This window comes from Lygodium microphyllum, chromosome 9 (assembly GCF_053477565.2).
Source record: "Lygodium microphyllum isolate KBCC chromosome 9, Lygodium_microphyllum_v1.1.10, whole genome shotgun sequence".
Taxonomy (NCBI): domain Eukaryota; kingdom Viridiplantae; phylum Streptophyta; class Polypodiopsida; order Schizaeales; family Lygodiaceae; genus Lygodium; species Lygodium microphyllum.
Window position 1 is genome coordinate 4,819,872 of NC_141143.1, and position 24,288 is coordinate 4,844,159.

General features: G+C 43.7%; 1 protein-coding gene across 1 annotated transcript in view; it reads left to right on the forward strand.

Moving 5' to 3' along the window:
- Positions 1-23,203, forward strand: part of IBR3 (acyl-CoA dehydrogenase-like protein) — a 47,383-nt gene extending 24,180 nt beyond the window's left edge. The window contains exons 10-17 of the mRNA XM_087684276.1: positions 20,643-20,875; positions 21,105-21,290; positions 21,442-21,584; positions 21,677-21,761; positions 21,847-22,056; positions 22,136-22,288; positions 22,452-22,556; positions 22,666-23,203. Coding sequence (XP_087540402.1) covers positions 20,643-20,875; positions 21,105-21,290; positions 21,442-21,584; positions 21,677-21,761; positions 21,847-22,056; positions 22,136-22,288; positions 22,452-22,556; positions 22,666-22,857 — 1,307 coding nt within the window. The 3' untranslated portion in view covers positions 22,858-23,203. The remainder of the gene's footprint in view (positions 1-20,642; positions 20,876-21,104; positions 21,291-21,441; positions 21,585-21,676; positions 21,762-21,846; positions 22,057-22,135; positions 22,289-22,451; positions 22,557-22,665) is intronic.
- Positions 23,204-24,288: the final 1,085 nt, after the last annotated feature.

Below are 24,288 nucleotides of genomic sequence, written 5' to 3' on the forward strand. Positions count from 1 at the left end.
ACTTAGGTTCAAGAGGCCACTTCTGGGTGCTTTCCGGCTTCTTTTTCTAAGCCCCAGATACCTTCTTCGGCACGACCGGTGGCATTTCCTTCTTCATCTGATGCTTCGCAGTCCGTGAGCCATGAGTGGTTTGAACCCCTTTCTCTCTCAGATTGGGATTCATATGGGGATTTTCTTGCTTTGCCCTTAGAGGGGGCTTCCAATTCTTCTTCGGCTTCAGAGGGGGCTCCTACTTCTACTCCTTTAGATTCAGAGATGGACCCTCTGTGCCATGAAGTTCTTCACACACCACCATCTTTCACTTTCGAGGAGTGGCTCTCCTTTGAGTAGTCATTTCCTCTACTTATACCTAGGATCTAGAGGATCTATCTAGATCGGGGCCCTTGGATCTTCAGCAGCGACTTGGTGGCTAGGCCTTCGTATTCCTTCTACATGGAGTCACGGAGCTAGTGGCTTCTCTCCTGAGGTTGAGTTTCGGGTTCTATAGCTCATCTAGTCTCGTGACTATCTTCAAGGGTCTCCTTTAAGGCGGTATTCTTAGATTACAGGGTGGATCTCCTTCGTCCCTTGGTCAGCATGGAGCCTACTCTCGAGGTCGAGTACAGACATATTCTTATGGTTCTCGGTACCACACAAAGTCCGACATTCCTCCTATGCATTGCATGATTTCATCATCTTTGTACTAGGGCGCTTGGGAAAGTGAACAATTTCCCCACGAGGGACATTGTCCAAGTGGCACCTGCTGCATGAGCATTCTTCAACATGTAGCATTGCATCTCCACCTCACTCTTCTCTTGTTTCCCTTTTTGGGCCTGAGAGGGGGTGTTGAGAAACCCTTCACCCGTAATTTGCGTTTTTTGCGTTTTGCGTTTAGGGTTTGCAGCCCCAAAAAGGGGCGCCATCCTGGACTTTGATTGTGCCTATTTATAGGCCACTCTCATTCCTCACGGCTGATTCATTCAGTCCACTATCACCTCTTCTCTCCAACCTCTCCACTACCCTCACACCCCTTTAGGAGGACATTGCGGTTCGTGGTTCGTGGCTGTCTTCATCATCTTCCTTGTGCCACAACACCCTTGTTCCCTTGTATCACATTCACTCCATGATTCAAAACTTCATCATTACATTCATCAGAGTTTCTTCTCTCTTCTCTTCTCTTCTCCATGGTTGCCGAGTTCACTCAGTGTTCTACTATGTCGCTGGTACGTTATCTTTTGACAAACGGGCTGTCGAAGTATCTTCTCGAGCTGATCTTTCTCTCACCACCTAAAAACACAAGTGAATTGTGGACTGAATGCGGTTGGGTATAAATAGCAAAAAAAAACCTATAAAATGACCAGGTTGGCCAGCTAAAACTGGTCAACCAGCTGCCAAACTAGTCAATAGCACATAAAATAATGCCTAAAATTAGTGATCTCATTTGCTGTGCCACGTGGCACTGCCACCTGCCCACAAATAGTCTGACTTGCTCGGAAAAATGCTTGCTCTTGGTGACTATTGAAAATGCCCAAAAACTAACAAGAAATGCATAACTGTGCCTAAGAGAGCTAACTATACAAGTGTAGCCTGACAATGACAGGTCTAGGAGATGACTAAATCTCTAACACCGCCTCTTAGATCCTGGAAGGCATATGGCTTAGAGATCTGGAGTGCTCTCAAAGAACGACTTGAGAAAGTGCCTTTGTAAACTAATTTGCCAAATTATTCTCGGTCTTGCAATATACCACATCAATAGTCTCATCTAAGATTATATCCCCAATGAAATCTCACTATATCTCAATGTGCTTCGACCTAGCATGAAACAAAGGGTTCCATGGCAAAGCAATGCAACTCTCCCAAACAAAGGAGAGGGCACTTTTTCTAACATTTCTCCTCTGGATGTGTCCTCTTCCCACAGTATGGGCATTTAGGCTTTTGCGAGTCAGAGTGAGAGTTGGAAGAACTCTCATGTTATTTTGCTTGTGATTTCCCTTTCTTCTTCTTTCCCCCTCGTGAACTTGCAACAAAAGCTTTGGTGGAGGTGGATCCACTTGCAACCTCTTTTTGCGCGCTCATCATGCTAAAAAATAAGTGGGGCAAGCTCCTCCCATAGAAGCTTCTCACAGGTTCTCGGTGTAAGAAGGCTAGTGTAGAAGACATGAAACCGGGGAGATGGCAACTGAGTCAAAAGAATCATAACCATATCCTCTCAAGAGATCATCCTGCCAAGGGACGTAAGCTCATCTCTCATATTCTCTAACTTGTTAATATGTTTCTTCATGGAAGGAGAATCATCAACAATGTGTATTCGTAAATTTTTCTCATGGGTAATCTGGTGGGAAAATGTCTTCTAACGGTACAAAGAAGTAAGCTTTGTCCACACTTCCACTACTTTCCATAGCCTGCACACATGCACTAGGACAGAATCTTGTAAGCTCATAAAGAGGAAAGACTGGGCTCTAGAGTTGAGCTGATCACATAAGGCCGCATGATCATTGATGATCCAATGATGGGATCCTCCATTGGACAGGGAATAGGGTAGGTAACGAACTCCCAAAGATTAAAGGTATCAAGGGTACACTCCGCCTTACACAACCAAAGCGAGCAGTTTGAGCCATCAAGCCAGTTCTTTTTGGGTGAAGAAGGGAGTTTGGGCACTTGTATAGAGGGTGCCATGGATGGCATATGGAGGCCAGCAGAACGGGATTTTTGTGAGACATGGAGAGAACGGGGAGGAGAGGGTTCCTGAACAAACGGACTAGGTGACCTTCGTTCTTTATGATCTGCATGATAATCTTGTCGCCGTTCGAAGGAGTGCTGAAAAAGCTCCTCATTTGTATCATCAAAGCCATGGAACTGGTGGCAAGACATCCTCAAAATCCTACAAGATACCCATAAGAAATTTGCATCTTCTTGGTAGATAGCCCTGAAACAAGAAGAAATTTGCTAGAGGATGCTAAGATCTTGATGTAGAAGGTCCGGTTGAGGGTGAAAGCTATCGTCAATGCAGAGAAGGATGCAGAAAGCACAAAATGCTGATTAGGATGTTGTCGCTCGCTTCACCAAAGTTGCGTTTGATTGGAGAATGACAAATGCCTGTGGCCAGGAAACATTCACCACCACCCAAAAGGTTGCGTTTGAACAAAACACTGATGGAGATGTGTCGGCTAATGGCTAGAAGTAGTTGCCGGGCCCCTAGATGATGTTAGAAGCTTGCGTTTTCAGCAAATGCAGATGTGGATGGCCTCCTCTACTCAAATCACGGACTCTGTGTCTCTTTCAGGCAATGATACCATGCTCTAATACTATGTGAGAGTGCGCAATAGAAAGGAACGGAAACACAGAGACAAAGGAATAGAGAGAGACCGCAAGGAAAGAAGAATGAAATCTGTATTGAACTAGAAAGAATATTGATATAAACGGGAAAGTAGTAGGAGACTGATCAATCCTTGCATGCAGCCCATAGTGTCAGTGAGGGCACTAGATGAGGTTGATGACGATGGCATCACCAAGGACGGAGGAGAGGGAGTACTGGAGTGTGCACTTGTTGGTGAGGAAGAAGACTGACTAAGATGAATGACTGTTGATTGGGGGACAGCTATAAATAGCCACAAAATCATAGTAACAAGGGACGCCCGTCCTAGGCCCTCGGGACGCTAGAACACCGTCCCGAGATGGGACGCATGTGCGGGACGTGGAGGCGGAACAGGGAATGTCCCTGTTTAGAAGTGTCACAAGGGGGCGGCTGTCCCCCTCGTCCCGGGGATGTGTTACCTGTCGGGGATGGAACTATCAAGAGACGGACAGTCACTATCCCCCGCTTTTGGATTGTCTTCTTTCCCCTGTCTTTCGCTTTCGTGTCTCCCTCCCTGCCAGGCTCGCGCAACTCCCGCGCGACTCCGTGACACTTGCTCCAGTTTCCAACTCCTACTCCCCTTGCAGCCGCCTTGCAGCTTGCCCCGTAGCCCGCCCCGTAGCCCTTTTTCTTCTTCTTTCTCTCGTCTCCTCCTCCTCCTCGTCTTCTTCATTATCATCATCATCATCATCATCATCATCTTCTCTTCTTTTTGCTCCTTGCAGCTTGGGCTTCCAGCCTCTCTACATCAGCCACCCAGGTCCCATAATGAGCATTTGAGCAACCAACATGGCTTCTTCACGACCGGCTTGTTGGGTTTGAGGGAGAGACAGATGCTCCGACACATGGTCGTGGTGGGATGAGGTAAATGCTCAACGTCCATCAAGTGGAGGTGGATCACGCCCTTGGTCATACAAGCTGTGTCCATACCGGCGTATAAGTGGCGCAAATAAAGTAAGGGCCCATTTATTGCATGAGCCAAGATTGAAAGTGCAATTTTGTCCCAATGTCACGCTGGAGAAGAGAAGGGGACTTCTAGATCGCGTGGTTGGACAAGAGGCTCTATTTGCATCAAGACGTGCACAAGTGGCGGTCGATCCAGTTGCACTTACGATAGCGATAGCAACAGCAGTAGCAGCTGATAGGCCTAGAACTTCATCTACAGTAGCGAGTGTGGCATCCACATCACATGGAGTTGCTGGATTGAGTCTATATTCACCATCAATGCCTTTATCCTCGACCATTAGATGCCAGACTACTCTCGAGGGAAGCTGGACAAGAGGCTCTATTTGCATCAAGGCGTGCATAAGTGGTGGTCGATCCAGCTGCACTTGCGATAGTGATAGCAACAACAGTAGCAGTTGATAGGCCTCGAGCTTCATCTACAGTAGTGAGTGTAGCATCCACATTACATGGAGTTGCTGGATTGAGTCCATATTCACCATCAGTGTCTTCGTCCTCGACCATTAGATGCAGACTACTCTCGAGGGAAGTTGGGACGCCCCAATAAAAAAAGAGGAGACAGATTCAGTAGTGGCTCGTTTCTTCTGCCACGACCATATTGCCTTTTATACAACCAGGTTTTGAGTCTTTACAAATTGATATGCTGGAGTCTTTACTATTTATATTTTTTTCCCTTAAATAATATAATCTTTAAATTTATAACTTGGTTATAACTTATATAATATAAACTTATAACTTATTCTAAAATCATGTCATCATGATAATTATCGTGTTTATTATTTTATGTCCCTAGGTCGTGTTAAGAAATACCCTAACATAGAAACATAAACAGAAACCGTACGACAAAGCACAAACTGATAAAAGAACACAATTAGGGTTAGGGTAACTCAGAGACAATGAACATAGTGAATAAATGAAGTGATATAACTACTGAATAATACAATGCTCATGCAGCAAACACACTATGCAATGAATGAATACTGAACCTCGAACTCTTGTATCTCAAGGATAAGGGCAAGGGTAATGAGTTGGAGAGTGTGTCGTACTCTGAACGGATCCCGAATCACAGCAAGGCAGCCTCCAGATGTTGAACACCAGCAAATGCAGCAGTGAGAAGCTGGATCTGATGCAGACAGCAGTGAGGAGAGAGAAAGACTAAAAACGTAGGCAATAGGTGAGCGAGAGACTAAAAATGTAGGGAGGACAACTTGCAGGAGAGAGAAAGACTAAAAACGTAGGCAGCAGGTGAGAGAAAGACTAAAAACGCAGGCAAGACAGCTTGCAGGAGAGAGAAAGATTGAAAACGTAGGTAGCAGGACTGTGATGACGTGGCAGGCTGTACGACAGCAGGTCTGCACAGGAATAGCAGTCGCCTGACTGAAATCAGCTCCAAATTGTGTGAAGAGGACTAGAAATCAGGTGCCAATTGATGAAGACAGCAATGGACAGCTTTGGCTGAGATATCCTCTGCAAACGGGGTGTGGGCAGCAAGCTGAAACACCTAAAATCTGCAAAAACGAGATTAAGGGAAGAGTGGAGGGCTGGCTGCCAATTTATAGAAAATTAGGGTTTTAGATCCTCTCCCACTTAACTCTCTTGATCTACTCCCCATTTTAGGGTTTTGGCTAAAATAAGCCTAAAATAAGCATGTTTTGGGGTTGTTTAAGTGACTAAGTGCATTTTTTAGCACAACATTTCCTCTCAGGCCCAAAATAGGGCTAGAAAAGTAGGTTAGCCTGAATTTTGATTTACCCCAAGACATCCCACCCCAAAGTAGCGAGGGCATCAAACAAAGGGTGCGTGTCGGTTGCCCAGTGGGCTATCAAGACTACAGTTTCAAGGAGAGTACGGGTCTATGGAGACATATCCAAAGTGTAATGCTCATAGGTATTGATAGGAGTTGCAAGGGCAAACCATCCCTTAGAAAGTTCTTAGACACTTTCCACTTATCCCCCGTATACATCACATGTTTCGTACATCAGGCATGGCAAGATTGACAACGTTGCATGCACAGAATAGATCCACAGATGGAGTCCAACAAATATAAGCGGATTCATGCTCATGGAGTTGCATTGAATCTACCTTTCCAAGATTTGTACAAGATCCAAGGAATGTTCATCTCGATCTTGCTATGGATGGTTTGAACCCATTTGGTCTCCACTCAATTGCTTACAGTGTGTGACATGTAGTCCTTGTTAACTACAACATCTCACCATGGCGTTCTACAAAGAAAGGATACTTGATCCTTAGCTTACTCATTCCTAAGTGCTACAAAGTTTAGAAGATGGTTATCTTACCAAGGGAGCCCACGTGATCATCCCAGAGAGGCGAGGGATCGGACCAAGGGTGCAAGTCGGCTGCCCAAGGGTCTACCAAGTCCTACAAAGGTAGATGGATACAACAATGAACTTTGTTTGTCGTGTTTTGGTTTTTTTTATAAAAAATTTTATTTTTTTGTTTTTTTGTTTTCTTTTTGGTTGGAAAAGTGTTTTGAAAATACATACGGAATATAGGGGAAGCGGCCGATTAAGTGGCAGATACGAAAGGATAAAGAGAGTTTTAAATCCAAGTCATTCACCAAGTCATTCATAAAACTAGCAAGCCAATCCCTCACACTGACTAGGATAAGGTGCCTAAGGATGATAAAAGTGTGTGTGTGTGCCAATCATGTGGTGAATATATGTAGAGGCAAAAAAGATGATGGTGGGCTTAGCAAGACAAGCAAAGCAAGCAAGCAAGGAAGGGTAGGGAAATTGCCTTTTAGGAGAACTACTGTGTGTTATGCCACGAATATGGTGGATCCTAGAGTCGACCACTCCAAAAGACCAAAGAGGGATAAATGTGCACAGATGCATGTTTATATGAATAGAATGCCAATGCATGGGGTAATGCAAAGGGCGTTGCAAGATGACATGCTTATGCAATATGCTATGCAACAGTGCTACTTGGACAGTGCTCTTGCAGGGGAATTGTTCACTTGTCCAAGTGCCCTTTTACAATCATGTCATCCTGACAATGCGGATGAAGTTACAAATGTCCATAATACAATACAAAAGAATAAATGAATGTAATGTCTAAAAAATGTAAGCATGATCACTGTCACTATCAAGAGTAGAAGCCGCCCCCTCTCAAACTGGAAGGGAAAGCAAGAGGGAAGCACCCTCTCCCCGTCAAGCTGAAGAAGTAGGGAGGGTGTACCCAAGCCAATCTTGGGTAGTAGATACTGAAGAACCGGCCGGTTGACAGCTTTGGTTAAAATGTTTGCAAAATTATCTGAGGAAGGCACAAACTCTAGGCGAATAGTGGCTAGCTCAACCTACTCTCTGGAAACGTGAAAGTGGACTTCCACATGCCGTGTCCGTGGTGTGATGATCAGATTGCCCACAAGGGCAATGACACTCTGGTTGTCGCAATAGACAAGAGTCACATGGTAAATGAAGTGTCGACAGTAGACTCCTTAGATAGATGGCCTCGGTGGTGCCATCAAAGAGAGCCCGGTACAAAGCCTCGGCCATGAAAGCCGCCACCGTCTCTTGCTTACGCTTTGCCCAAGGTAAAGAGGTAGCCGCCATGGGAATGCCGAGTATTAGGATCTCCTGCCCAATCAGAATCAGTGTACCCTTGCAAACATAAACCAGAACCATATGTCAGGCCATAAGAAAAAGTACACCGCAAATAACACAACACACGAAGACATGCAGTCCAATGTGGTATCCTAGGTGTTGTGAAATACTAATTGAGTATGCTAACTGAGTAAGCTAAATTTGGCCTAGTGTGAATTAACCAAAGAATTTTTCCTACAACAAAGTGATAGGTATGGTCATCGGAGGGCTGTCCTAAGGTATTCTTTAACAAGTGGACAGTAGGATCAAGAGGTGTGGCCATTGGCCATGTCTGATCCGTAGTGTATTGGTCCACGAGGTGAAGTGCGTACTTCTGCTGTGACACAAAAATACAGCCCCCATAGGACAACAAACCAAGGTCTGTCATTTTAAATGAATCTTGAAGCTTAGCCTTAATTTTTGCTATGAGAGCAGAATCTGAACCTGTGATGAGTAAGTCATCAACGTATAACAGGATATAGCTAACCCCCTCTGCAGTAGATTGAACATATAAGTTCGGGTCATAAGGGGTAGAATGGTATCCATGAGTCTGTAAGAACTCATCCATCCTATAGAACCAAGACCGCGGTGCTTACTTCAGCCCATAAAGAGCTTTATGCAAGCGGAATACCTTATTCCTCGGGTTACCAGAAGGAAAGACTGGTGGCTGCTCCACATAGATCTCCTCCTCGAGAAAACCATTTAGGAAGGCACTCTTGATATTCATCTGATGTATCGGCCAACCATGGTAAGCGGCTAGCGCGAGTAGCAACCGAAAGGAAGTCAACCGTGCAGTAGGGCCAAAGGTCTCTTCATAATCAATGCTATGCTTTTGTCGAAACCCTTGCACTACACGGCGAGCCTTGTACTTGTCTAAAGTCCCATAAGCTTTTAGCTTAGTCCTAGAAATCCACTTTGTCTCGATGACTTTCTTGTGGCTCGGACTATCTTCCAATGTCCAAGTCGCATTTCGATCAATACTCTCGAGCTCCTTCTCCATGGCCACTCGCCATAGAGGGTGCTGAAGAGCCTCCTGCCATGTATCCGGCTCAGAATGCGCTATGTAATCAGCTGTAAAGAGCGACACAAATGATGCCTGAGGAGTGAGCCGGGCAGATCTTCTAGGTTCCTCTGTAGTGGAATCTAGTGGTAGGATCCCCGAATCCTGCAATGTCTGCTGGTACTAGCGAGGTAACGGGTCTTGCGAAGGGGAAGGTTAGAAGCGGGAAGTAGACCAGGCTCAATAGGCGCGATCTCCGATGATGTGGAAGAAGGAATCGGATCGGAATTCGGTGCAGAAGATTGCACACTATCCCTCTCGTCAAAGACGACATCTCGCCTAACGATCACCTTGTTTGTCCGAGGATTGAACAAACGATAGGCTTTCGCCTCAGAGGAATATCCCACAAAAATAAGAAGATCGGCTCGGGGAGTAAGCTTTCCTATCTTGTCGTTAGGTGTGTGTGTGTATGCATGACACCCGAAGACTCTGAAGTGAGAAATAACAGGCCGAGAGCCAAAAAAATGCCTCTTTTGGATATTCTGAGGAAGAGCCGCGACCCAAAGGCGCTCAGGAAGCTCTACTGAGAACAGCATAGAGCATGCCATTTTCATGACTGTCCGGTTCCTACACTCTACAACTCCATTCTGAGAAGGGGAGTTGTGTCAAAAGTGGTGCAGCAATGGAAGCGTAAAGAATATGCTGAAATAAATGCTGAAACACAAGACAGAAGAAAGAATGAACACAATAGACAGATGAGAACTCAGATGTATGCTCGGGAAATGGAATCCATATCGAACACGAGACAGCAGCATACAACGGTGAGTCATTGGCTGCGTGGGCTCCTCAGCACCGGCTCCTCTCTCCCAGAAGGATCTCCACTGATGGATGAAGTACAACAGGCTGTGGAGGAGCCCTATAAATAGCCACAAAAGTGGGGAGCATAAAATGCAGGTCGGCCAGCATTTAATGCTGGTCGGCCAGCAATAAATGCTAAAAATACATCATAAATGGCCAAAAAAATGTGCCATATAATACCGCATAAAATGCTACATAAAATGCCCAGCCTCTGCACATAGACTCACACCATGAGCTGACTAATATTTGCTAACACCCTCTCTCAGATCATGTGTGATCTGATACAATAAAATAGTACACTGATGGAGAATCAGAAACTACACAACAAAGAAACACCAGAAGGACCATGGATGTCCAAGCGGTGAGTGGCCAGCCCACCACCAAGATGCCTCGGAGAGTATCTGATGTCGATGTCGATCATACCAACAACACCTGAAAATAGAGAAGACTCATAGCAGCTCTCTGTGTAATGTCACCTATGTCACCGGGACATACAAAGCCAATCTGCCAAACATGTCTCTGAACATGTGACCATGGATTCCCCGCCTTTGGCCAAACCACCAAAGTGTCCCCTCATGGGAGCTCCAGACGAAAGCCTCTCGCTCTCTGTCAAGAAGAACAGCTCATCATGAACCCAGAAATCAACTCCAGTCTCTAGGATTTCACTGCCAGATACCGTCGATGCGTCAGGGACATCCCTCTCTGGATCCTGTGCATCTATATCAAAATATAGATGAGGCACTGCAGCCCCACCAACACCCGCTCACACTCCCTCTCTGGCACAAGAGAGTCGTGAGGGATGACCTCATCACCACCACTAGCAGCCGAGGAAGGGGCCACCAAGCCCTTCTTGCGATCCGAAGAAGAGGATCCCTTCCGCGCCTTGGACTTCTCCTTGGGCGGAGGATCGGAGTCGGAGTCTGATGAAGGAGAGGACTCATCGGAAGAGTCAGCATCCCGCTTCGTCTGCTGCTCCTTCTTCCTGGAAGCCGCTAACTTCTTGCAGTCCTTCCGCAAATGTCCCTTCTTGCCACAGTGGTAACACTGGGCCTTCGACTTCTTCTTCTCGTCACCCCTCTCTGAAGCTACATAAGCCTCACCTCCATAATGTGCCGGAAGCCGCCCCTGTAATCTCAAGGATTTCTCATGCTCAAGAAGCATCGGGGTCATATGTGTAAAATTGACAGGAGACGATGATGTCTGCGCCCGCAAAGCATTGGCCACTTCATCAAACTCCAGGGGGAGCTTGTAGAAAGTGCACGGAGGAGCCATATGGAGAGGATAAGAAGAGAAGTAGAAGAAAAGAGGGTCGTTGGGAGAGTGAGCACAGCCAAAACGCAACCAAAAACACCAAAAATAGTGAGTTCACATGCAATATAACCCAAAGGCTGACCAAAATAAGCCAAAAGCTGCTGCACAAAGTGAAAAAAATCAGTCAAAAACTGCCAAAAACAGAAAAAACGGCCTGAATAATCAGAAAAACAGGCAAAAATAATGCTGTAAACAGCAAAACACAGGCTGCAAACTGAAGAAAAAGGGGCTAAAGACTGTTGCCAGCAGGTTGATGAAGAAAACACGGGCAGCAAAGAGTGGAACAGTAGTAAACGCAAATGCTGAAACACTGTCGCCAGCAGCAAATCAGCAGTCGCCAGCAGGAAGGACAGCCGCCTGATCAGCAAGAAGGGTGTAAATCCTGAAATCAGCAAGAAAACACAGCACAAATAGGTTGCAGCCTGAGCTCCGATACCATGTCAGAAGTGGTGCAGCAATGGAAGCGTAAAGAATATGCTGAAATAAATGCTGAAACACAAGACAGAAGAAAGAATGAACACAGTAGACAGATGAGAACTCAGATGTATGCTCGGGAAATGGAATCCATATCGAACACGAGACAGCAGCATACAACGGTGAGTCATTGGCTGCGTGGGCTCCTCAGCACCGGCTCCTCTCTCCCAGAAGGATCTCCACTGATGGATGAAGTACAACAGACTGTGGAGGAGGAGCCCTATAAATAGCCACAAAAGTGGGGAGCATAAAATGCAGGTCGGCCAGCAATAAATGCTAAAAATACATCATAAATGGCCACAAAAATGTGCCATAAAATACTGCATAAAATGCTACATAAAATGCCCAGCCTCTGCACATAGACTCACACCATGAGCTGACTAATATTTGCTAACAAGTTGGTAGAGGTGAGTTGGCGAGAAATGATATGCTGCTGTAGAAACTCGGAGAACTCATGGGAGATAAACTCACCACCGCTATCACTCCTTATGCAATTGATACGACGACCAGTCTGGTTATGAATAACAGCACCCAAGCAGAAAAGTATGTGAAAGCATCAGATTTATGCTTGAGGAAGTACATCCACAAGTATCTAGAGTGATCATCCACCATCAAAAAGAAATACGGTGCACCATTCAAGGCAATAGTGGATGTCGGCCCACAAAGATCATCATGAATCAATCTAAGAGGCGCCTTAGCTCTATGAGAGGACTGCTGAGGAAATGGGGTATGGTGCTGCTTCCCGAGCTGACAAGCTTTACAGACATCTTGAGCGAGCTTCAGGCGTGCAAGGTCCTCAACCATCTCACGGCGTGACAACTCATAAAGTGAGTCATAACCAAGATGCCCTAAGCGAAAATGGCAAAGACGCTCGTTGTTCGTAGGCTCCCGAGAGATGGCTAAGGTCTGGAAGCTATGGAACACGGAGCCCTCGGCTGTCGGCTCGGTTAGAAAGTGTGTCATGTGGTATAGGCCATTAGGCTGTGCCTCACCGCGAGCAATCACTAAACCAGTCAAAGAGTCAAGCATCTTGACTGTGGTCGCTGTAGAGAAAACCGCTCGCCTCAATCGGCAAAGCTGCTGAACAGATAACAAGTTCACCCCAAGCTGATATACATTGTCCAGCGTAGCCAGATCGGGACCCTTATCAGTGGCAAAACTGATGCAACCTTGTGCCTGAATCTTGACCAAGGAGTTGTTTCCTATGCGGACCCGCCCGACTGCAGGGGCTCGTGTACGGAAGATGTCCTCGATAGGAGTCATGTGATGTGTAGCTCCACTGTCCACAATCCAAACATAAGTTGAAGTGCTTGGTTGTGTTGAGTGGGCCTCTGCGGTAACCTCGTTAAGAGGCAACTTATAGATATGGACGAGATTCACATCTGATGTCATCTATGGAGATGATGTGGGCCTCTACAGACTAGTCAGACAAGCCCTCTGGAGTTGAGAACGTTGTCGACTGAGATGGCTGTGTGGTGGCAGTGTGAGTTTGACCTTTTAAACTGCCACTTGTCATCACCCTGCCTTCCCTGCAGGGGGTTGCCCGATTGAGGGGCAGGGGTTTGAGACTTGGGTTTTGGTGCTGTGCCTCTTGCCTTTGATTGACACTCGTCGTCAAAATGGCCAGTCTTTTGACAATGTTGACAATACCTATTCTTTTTAGGTACATTCTGCCACCCAGATTTGAAAGATTGGGATGTTCCTTGTGATTTCCCGGATTGATTTTGATTTTGATTTTGAGTGGAGGTTTGGTTTTGTTTTCCCTTCCCTTCTTGCCCTTTCTGAGAATGAGCAACAAGAGCCCCCTTTGAAGAGGAATTCATATGAAACTAATCGAACAACCGTGTGTGATGCAACAACTAACACTCAAATTCATAGAATGTAGGCATGGTAGGTTTTGAAATTATGCCTTCCACAAAATTGAAGTATTTCCTAGGGAGTTTGTTTAGAAACAATGTGACTTGATCGTCAGAGGACTTTGGAGTTCCCGTAGTGGAGAATTCAGCGAGGAGACGTCGAAACTCAGCCAACTTGACTTTCAAGTCATCCTGGTCAGTGATTTTGAAAAGCTGAAGCTCATGGTCAAGATTAATATAACGGGTCCTATCCCAAGCCGCATAGCGGTCAGTCAAGTGTGCCCATCGCTCTGACGCTAAGTCAAAATGTTGAAGCTGAGAATGAAACTCAGGCATTAAGCCGTGCATCAGCTCGACAATAGCAGAGGCAGTCCTAGCCTTCCATGAGCGGACAACCTTGTATGGAACAAGTGCGGGATCGGGTTGGGGTTCCAACCCCTGCACAAGATCCCATAGGTTCTAGGAGTCAAGGACATGTCTCATCAAGTTTAACTAAGTAGTAAAGTTTGACCCGCTAAAATGAGTCTTGTCATTAAATGCATGTTTGGCAGAAGACGAGCTAGAACCATGAGGTTTCGAGTAGGTAGGGTAAGATGGATGTGGGGGATAAGATTGTGAAGGGTAAGATGGTGGAGGTGGACGTGTTTGATAAGGAGGAGGGAGAAAAGATGGGTAGGCAGAAGTAGGTTGTGAGTGTTCAATGAGTGCCGATTGAGGTGGAGGCACTGGAACATGAATGTTTCCATAAGGTGCCGGTGTATGTGAAGGTATTGGGACAGGGAAGCCCTGTCCAAAGTGAGGCTGGGGTACAACAGTATAACTAGAAGGTCCACTAGAGAAAGTCGTGGAGGCAAACTGTGGAGTCAATTGATCCTCACTCGGGAGAGATTGGGGGGGATACCCAGGCTGCAATGATCCCAAAAGTGTGTGTGAAGTAGGTGGAACACCACCCGGCAGAGATAAGGATGAGGTCCTAAAGGACGTGCCTATGTTTCCATAACCCCCTGGTGTGATGTGCGGTGCGACATAAGGTGTTTGAAATGGAAAAGTGAATGGTGTGAATGGAAGTGGAGAAGCAAGGATGAATGTGGTGGGATGGGTGGGTTTTGAAAATGAGGTGTATGAGGTGCAAATGCATTTTGTTCATTTTTATCATTTAATGATTGAAAATGAAAATGTGAAGATGATGATGCACCATGCAATGAAGAAACAGGAACACCAAATTCATTCGGATTTTGTGAAGTAGATTGAAAGGAAGGTTAGAAGAAGAGGTACCTGGCTTTTTCTTATAATCCCCACGATGTGTGTTAATATACAAGGATTGGTCCTCAAGAGAACCTTTTCCGTAGTCAACAGACTATACTCTTTCTTCCACGTGATCTTTACAAGAATATTGCAAAGTAGAAGTAAAAGAAAAAGGCACAAAAGATGAATCTAATGTACCTTGCATTGGAGTGGGTGGAAGTGGATGAAATAAATGAACATACCCTGGGTCTTGTCTTCCAACAGGAGGGCCCATCCTTGATGGAGGTCTCGATGGCCCTGCAACATCATCAGACTTACGCGCAAAATCTAAAGAGAGAAATTCATGTATACCTTCATTTAGGAGATTTTCTTGAAGGGCAATTCTTTGATCGAGTTCCTCAATCTTCTTTTGTCTATAAGCTATGATCAGTTTATATTCTTCAGAGGTTAACTTGCCTAACTGTTCTTCTATGTAATCAGAAGTGTCATCCACCATGTCGAAACTTTTTGGAGCAAGCTGATCAGTCCACTCCTGCTCGGTTCTCGGCATAGTTGGACTTGGAGAGTGAATCGGTGTTGTTGTGTTCGAAGTCATTTGAATCTACTGTTCTTGCTTCTTGTGTAGAGCTTTCAGATCAAAGGCTTAGGTTTCTTAGAGAATACCACGCTCTGATACCATGTTAAGAAATATCCTAACACAAAAACATAAACAGAAACCGTACGACAAAGCACAAACTGATAAAAGAACACAGTTAGGGTTAGGGTAACTCAGAGACAATGAACACAGTGAATAAATGAAGTGATATAACTACTGAATAATACGATGCTCATGCAGCAAACACACTATGCAATGAATGAATACTGAACCTCGAACTCCTGTATCTCAAGGATCAGGGCAAGGGTAATGAGCTGGAGAGTGTGTCGTACTCCGAACGGATCCCAAATCGCAGCAAGGCAGTCTCCAGATGTCGAACACCAACAAATGCAGCAGTGAGAAGCTAGATCTGGTGTAGACAGCATTGAGGAGAGAGAAAGACTAAAAACGTAGGCAGTAGGTGAGAGAAAAACTAAAAACGTAGGCAGGACAGCCTGCAGGAGAGAGAGAGAGAGAGACTAAAAACGTAGGCAGCAGGTGAGAGAAAGACTAAAAACGCAAGTAGGACAGTCTGCAGGAGAGAGAGACTGAAAACGTAGGCAGCAGGACTATGATGATATGGTAGGCTGTACGGTAGCAGGTCTGCACAGGAATAGTAGCCGCTTGACTGAAATCAGCTTCAAACTACGTGAAGAGGGCTGGAAATCAGGCGCCAAGTGATGGAGATAGTAATGGACAGCTTCGGCTGAGATGTCCTCCGCAAATGGGGTGTGGGCAGCAAGCTGAAACACCTGAAATGTGCAAAAACGAGATTAAGGGAAGAGTGGAGGGCTGGTTGCCAATTTATAGAAAATTAGGGTTCTAGATTCTCTCCCACTTAACTCTCTCGATCTGCTTCCCATTTTAGGGTTTTGGCTAAAATAAGCCTAAAATAAGCATGTTTTGGGGCTGTTTAAGTGACTAAGAGCATTTCTTAGCATAACAGGTCGGAGTACTTTAGAGCTATGTTGAAGAAGGTTAGAGAGTATGGGCCTAACATGCGCTCCCCTCTTTTGAGACTTTACGCACTACCTTGCCCAATAAGGAAAATTGTGTTGTGGAGCAAGCTGCAACAAACATAAAGAGAGATTGGGAGAAAAATGGTGTCACACTTATCGTTGATGGGTAGAGTGACACAAGAAAGAGGTCTATCCATGGCATTGTAGATTATTCTCGAGGAGAGATGTATTTTATGTCATTCCATGATGCTTCAGAGACTGGGAAGTCCGCAGATTAGCTTGCAGTAGAGTTGATATCTGCCATTGAGATTGTTGGGCCACATTTGGTGGTTGGTTTTGTGGCTGATGGTGAGCCTACAAATAGGGCAGCAGGTGCCATTGTTCAGGGAGTGTATAAGCATATCACATTTTTTATTTGCATGGCGCATTGCTTGAATAACCTTTTGAAGGAGATTGGTGAGTTATCATGGGTCCTTCTTGTGATACATGATGCAAATCAAATGGTTACTTTTATTTTAAATAACCAATACCTTCTCTATGAGTTTACAAAAAGGTCAAAAACGATGTTGAAGTATTTAGACACATGGTTTGCCTACAACTTTTTGATGTTGGGAGGCCTCATAGAATGCATGGGTGCAGTGAGATGTTTGTCAGTGATGAGTTTAGTACTTCTTCATTGGTAGTCACTCTTGTGGGCATGACATATAGAGAAAATGCAGAGAGCAATGAATTTTGGGATAATGTAAAAAAGATTGATGCAATGGTTGTGCCTATTGTATGGTTGTTGAGACTCGTTGATGGTATGCAACCATGTATTGGCAAAGTGTACAAGGCAATGGATAGGATGATTGAAAAGTTAAAATATTTAGTGCCTGATGCTAAGCAATATGAGGAGATACATGATTTGTGTATTGAGAGGTGGAATGCCTATAGCTCACCTCTGTATTCAGTTGCATTTGTTTTGGACCTTGAGCTAAGGATCAAGAAAATGATGCTGAGGTCAATCTCCATTGGAGGCAAATTCTTGAGCGCATGGTGCCTAATGTTGACACTAGGCGGAAAATTAGAGATTAGCTTGCTCTCTATAGGAGAGCAAAAAACTCTTATGGCTATGCGGATGCTCTGCATGACCGATGCAGGGTTGGGGCATCTTTGTGGTGGGAGGATTTTGGATCAGATGGGCCAGAGTTGCAGAAGTTGTCTGTTTGTATCTTAAGTCAAGCAGTGAGCTCCTCTTGCTTGGAGCAATTACAGAGCACCTACAGTCATATTGCTTCAAAGGAGAGGAATCGCCTTGGAGTAGAAAAAGCAAATGATTTGGTCTTTGTTAGTGCCAACTTGAGAATGCTTTGCAGAAGTGTTACATCACAAGCCGATCCATTTACCCAGTGGGAGATGGAGCACGAGGAGGAGCATACTCGTTATATGGAGACTATGCATGGCACCCATGATCATGAGGCTAGCACTTCAAGAGTTGCAGATGTGCATTTTGCTAGAGATGATGATGATTCCCTCTAGATTTGGCCTTATTCCTTGCTAGAGTTCATTTTGCATGTTGGTTCCAAGTTTATGGCTGGTTATAGCTTGGTATCCAACTGCCAGCTGCGTATATGATGTCATGACCTATTGCCACAGCTTGTAGATGCTCATTTTGTTGCAGATGATGATAATTTCCTCTAGATTTGGGCTAATTCAATACTAAAGTTCATCGGCCATATATTGCTTTATGGCTGATTACAGCCTAGCAGCTAGCTGGCTGTTGCCTACGCCCTAGGGCCTACATGATGTCATGAATGATAAAGCTACTTTAGTCTTTCATCTTTTACTACTCAATGTTCACTCTTTTTCTCCTTGAACATTTGTTTTTAGTTCCTATCTTTGAAGTTTGAAGTTTGAAGTTTGAACTCTTAAGCTTTCATGTCACATGAACAATGACAGGGCACAGTGGAGTTTGGACGCATGCTCTTTTGTAATACATTGATTGTTAAAGTTTATCCATATGGTTTGTATTTGTCATTTGCTCATCTCATGTTCGTCATGGGATAAGCTGATAAAATTCAATGAAAGATGATGTTTTTAAAGCTCAAACTGTGCTTGTTTATATATTTCATTGCAGTAGAGTCCAATGTGATGAGCTGAAAACGTTTTATATGTGAAAATGCATTTTTTAAATATGCTGTTCCCCGCCTGTCCCCGTTCCCTGGTTTTGGCTGACCCCCGTCCCTATCCCCGACCCTGTTCCCGTTCTCCGTCCCTTGTTTCTATGCACAAAATCCCTAAATTGATTGACTTGTGGTTTGAAATGCGGTAAATACTGGCCGACCAGCATTTAATGCAGGTCGTGGCACAATAAATGCCTGAAAAATGCAAAATGTCCAGCAAAAAATCCCAATTGGCAAGGACAATGTCTGGTAGGTATGGACAACTTGGGAAATGTAGAAACTACACATGGAAAATACACTAGAACCCGACAAACAAAAGAAATGCATAGAAATGCACTTAGACAGCCACTTTAGAGTGAATAGCCTCCCACATCAAACACATGACAAACATGTCAGAGCTCCAAAAGTCCTCATTTGACTCAAATGGAGGCTCATAGGCAGTAGATGACAAAGCATGACAAACATGACTGCTAACAGAGCCATGATCAAGTGGTTGATGTGAGCAATAAGAGCTGGAGTGCAAGAGAGAAAGAGAAAAGAGGGGATGCAGGCATTCATTTTGTCCTAATGTGCCTATACCTTTCTCATTAGCAGAAAGCTTGGAGGCATCATGGGCTGTAGGACGGTCTATAGCCTTGGTCATGAGCTCCACCAAATCATAGGACTCTAGGAAGGCAACAAGAATGATATTCTTTGGCTTGGTCTTCCTCCTTGGATTAGACTCCTCAACATGGATTGTACTTCTTTTTCTCTTTTTTTTTTGAGATTGGTAGTCTCCTTTGTTGAGCAAGGCATGTCTAGGAATTCAAAAATACCACAAGGAACTTGTAATGAAGCATTTCAATCGTAAAATAAGAACCCACAAACATATATGGATGTCATTCATCTTTGTGGACAATCTTTGTCTAGATTAGACTTGTAGGTCTTTTTCATTGTAATAATTTCACTAGCAATACAATTTAGTTTTTTATTTTGTGTGCCAAGTGTAAACTTAGTAGTCAACTTGTAAGGAGTTAGACCCTATCTTGGAAGTCGCACTAATCAAGGTAAGACCTCTATAATGGCAAGTTCTAGCCTTGATGTTTAGATACATAATGTTTCCACACTTCATGTATGTAAATTCATGCATAATGGCATTTCTTGTAGGTGTAGCTGATTATTCTCTCCATTTGGGTTCTTCTACAGCCAAAGGCAATAGATTTAGTGTGTTTGTAGGTCTAGAGACATTGAATATCATTCGTTCCAAGGCTTTGATGACTAAGATGAGGAGTCTATTCACATTCCCTTTTGGTAGGCGGTATGATCCTGGTGAAGATTGGAGGTTTGAGCCCCATTATGAATGGGAACCTTCTCTTGACAAGTCACAAAGATCGGAGGAACCATTTCCTCCTCCCTCTCTTCATGTCTCCCATAGGGCCCATCCTTTTGGCCGTGGGATGCCTATGATGACACCTATTCTTCCTTCTCTACCCAAAGAAAATCGTTTGGACGGATCTTTACTCCCTTTGGTCTTGCAAAGTAGAGGGTATTCTTGATACCTTTGATCTTTGGGCCTTTGTCACTACCCCTATTCCTCGGCCCATGGAGGGTCCCACTATTGGTTCACCCATGGATTGTGCAGTCCTTTGGGATAGGCTCAATTCTAGCAAGTTGCATTTGGTGAGTATTGAAGAAGTAATCATTTCATTGCTTCAAAGTTCTCATCGTTGTGTTTGTTTGCATTAGTTTATTAAATGTGTCATACATCTCTCTCTCTCTCTCTCTCTCTCATTCTGAAATGAACAAAGTAGATGTAATGTCATTTTATTGAGACATACTGATCAGATGTTATGCTGAACTCTCATTTATTTCTTGCGCAACATATTTGTGTGCTTCAGCACATGCCATCATTTCTTCCTCCCTTGTCTCATTACCTTATTTGTCACATTAGTTTTTTAAATGTGTCATATATATATATATATATATATATATATATATATATATATATATATATATATATATATATAACTCTAAAATGAACAGACAAGTAGATGTAATGTCATTTTATTGAGACATACTGATCAGATGTTATGCTGAACTCTCATTTATTCCTTGCACAACATATTTGTGTACTTCAGCACATGCCAGCATTTCTCGCCCTTGCCTCATTACCTCATCTGTCACGTCATTTCCATTCTCTATAATCTATACTAGAACTAGAATGCAGCTGCTTTGTATTAAAATATTGGGCACTTTTCCTTTCAGGTTCAGATTTACTCTCTGATGAAGGGCAAGGGGATTTGAGAGGCTTTGCTCCTTCTAAAAGGGTGAAAGAATTAATGAGGAAGCTACTTAGGTTCATGGATAAATATATTTATCCAAATGAACCATTGTTTACTGCTCATGCTCAGTCAAAAATGCGCTGGACAGTGCATCCGTTAGAAGAGAAACTTCAACACTTGGCCAAGGGGGAAGGCCTATGGAACTTATGGATTCCTGTATGTTCTATGCCACTCTCTTTATATGTCAATTTAGAGTGCATATTTTTGGGATTTCATGAATTTGGTTAGCCCAGCATTGTTTGGAGGATGGACAGTTATTATTGTAGGATGAGATATGTAGTGATTATTGGCGGAACAGATTAACACTGAGAGAGATGTGAGAAGTATCTAAGCATTTTTGCTAAACTGAAATGGACTTAAAATACAAATGTCATTTTTCATGCAGATTGATAGTGCAGCACTGGCGTCAAAAGTATTTTCTGGTAGTGTCTGTTCTCATGCAGAGAATGACAGACTACTTGGAGCTGGCTTGAGTAATCTGGAGTATGCACATCTTTGTGAAATAATGGGCCACTCTTTATTGGCGCCTCAAATTTTCAACTGTAATGCTCCTGATACTGGCAATATGGAGGTTTGATCTCGTGATTCTTTGCTTAGATATATGTCCAACTGAGTAGATGGCATATATGTGGCTGCAGTGCTCTATATACATGGATACCTGCAGAGCTTGTTAAGACAACATGCTGAAGTGGAGGTTAATTTTTTTGGTACTATTTCTGTAGGTTTTACTGAGGTATGGAAGCCCAGAGCAGCAAACCACCTGGCTGAAACCTTTACTGGAGGGTACTATTCGGTCGGGGTTTGCCATGACTGAACCAGAGGTTGCATCATCAGATGCAACAAATATTGCATGCTCTATTACCAGGTTTAGATTTCAGCAATCATCAACATATTTAATTTGGATGGTACTTCTGTTGTCTATTGAAATATCTGAAGATTGTCTTTGTTTCAATGCAGGGAAGGAGATAATTATGTTATAAATGGTCATAAGTGGTGGACAAGTGGTGCTATGGATCCAAGATGTAAAGTGCTTATTGTGATGGTAAGCTCTAAAGGCAAGAGGGTGCCCCTATTTCGATGTTGTTTCTTGACAAACATGGGCGCTGATTCTTACTACTGGTTATCAGGGTAAGACTGATCCAAAGGCTTCTCTGCACAAGCAACAATCCATGATACTAGTTGACATCAATACTCCTGGGGTGAAAATTGTAAGACCTTTGACTGTGTTTGGTTTTGATGATGCCCCCCATGGTCATGCTGAGGTGATCTTTGAAAATGTTCGTGTGTCTGCAAAAAATCTTCTCCTAGGGGAAGGCCGTGGGTTTGAGATCGCTCAGGTGAGGCTTTTAGTTTCGTAGCAGTTGGTTTGCATGCACAGAATGATGTTTTCAAAGGATACCCCTTCTGCTCTATCAGGGAAGACTTGGACCAGGACGATTGCATCATTGCATGCGACTTGTTGGTGCTGCCGAACGTGGGATTGAGTTGATGAGAAAGAGAGCTCTTGAAAGAGTTGCTTTTAATAAACCGTTAGCTCGCCACGGCTCCTTTAGTACCCTACTTGCCGAGGTAGGAATTCAAGATAATGCAAGAAAGCAATCTACAAGTCGAGCAGGATTTTGAATTTTCAGAATGGGGAGTGTTTGATTTCTCTCAACTCTTTTGCCATCCTTATAAGGCCACATGTATTAGTGTCTTTAAAATCCAAGTGACTTGGTTTTGCTGTTACCAGTGTCGTCTGGATGCTGAACAAGCAAAGTTACTGGTGCTGCATGCGGCAAATCAGCTAGACCTTCATGGCAATCAGGTGGCAAGAGGAGCCATTGCAATGGCAAAGGTAAGATTAGGATAATCAGAGGTTGCTGACTATCAAAGGTAATTGACAAATAATGTACAACGGGCCCTTGGAGTATAGCCTAATATGCTAATCAATGCACTTTGGACAGGTTGCAGCTCCCCGTATGGCATTGAAGATCCTCGATGCTGCCATACAATGCCACGGTGGAGCAGGAGTCTGCTCAGATTTTCCACTGGCTCATTTGTGGGCGTCTGCTCGAACACTGCGCATTGCTGATGGGCCAGATGAAGTCCATCTACAAACAATAGCAAAACTTGAATTGAAAAGGTCAAAGCTCTAGGCAACAATATTCTTCTGCTAAGCAGGGCAGTCTTCTCTGCATTATGAGAAGGTTTCATATATGTATCTTGGTTTTAAGAACTCCAATTTGCAAGGGGCCGCTTACTTTATTTATGAGCTGTTCATGATGTAATAATTTGTGCCATGCTTCCTCTTAGTTTGCAAATATAAATACTAAAGTCCCTCAAGTTGAGGGTCAATGGCTGGGTCTTTTCACAACACTGTATGAAGGTCATTGCAAAAAAAGTCCCGTCTCCAAGTGATACATACTCTTTATGTTATTGAAAGCTATCTGTTTTTGAGAGGTGCTTGATGCAATTCAGAATAGCATGCTTTGAGAAATATAATACCTTTGCAATAAAATATTTTACAGGTAAGCCAATCAAAGATTTAAAGTGATGCCAGTCAAGCACACAATTACTAGAAGCATTGTGATTCCTAGTGTTGCTCAATGGTGGTTTCTGTTGTATGTTTCTATCTTATAGTTCTGTAGATGACTAATCAACAAGTTGAAGTGCCCTACAATACTGGTTTCACAATAGTACTGAGTAAGTTTGAAAGCATCCCAATCTGGGAGGTGAGCCCTTGGACTAGCTGCTAAGTCTTTTGTGGAGTTTTTCCATTCTTTATGTGGAGGGTCCTCAAATACAAGAGTGCTGATAATCTTTGGATTGACTAGAGAGAGTAGAGTGCTGGTAGTCTCAGGATTTGTGCAATATGAAAAACTAGGTGCGGGAGAGGAGTATGCAAACCCTAATAGCATGGTCTTGATGAGCATTGAAGTGTTCCAAATTGAAAGTTTTGGAAAATCTATAGTTGGTCGTCAAGAGTGAGAAAGTTGAGTTGATTGGCCAAAGCAACTTTTACTGGTATGAAATGTGCATGGAAGTTCTGCTGGAACACTGGAAAGGTATAGTACTTACTACATACATCCACTCATAAGTAGATGCTTAAGAAACCTTTGCATGTATGGAGTTAAATATGGCTATTGTAAATTAGTATGAATCTTGGTTGCCCTTTAGTTGGTTAGTCTCTGAAATGGATGTTTAATTTGTGTTTTCGATAACACACTTTGTGGAGAAGACAATATTCTTGGAGAGCTTTTTTAATGCTCACTAATTATGTGCACGATTCCTAGCTCATGCATTTTGCTTAGGGGCTCAGGTCAATTAAAAAATTGGCCAAGTTCATCTTACAACAAAGGGTGTGTTGGGGGAATGTAAGAGTGGTTTCATCTATGTTATCATAACTTTTGGATATTGCCTAGTATCTTTAGATTGTGGAAGTCAAATTCTTGTATAATAGTAGGCACAATCTCAACTATGCATTAGGAGTTGGAGATCTAAAAATGTATTGTGGAGTAGTGTGTCACCTTTGAGAAATATACTAATTTTAAGCAGATAAGACTGCAGTCCCAAGAAATTCTTATTCA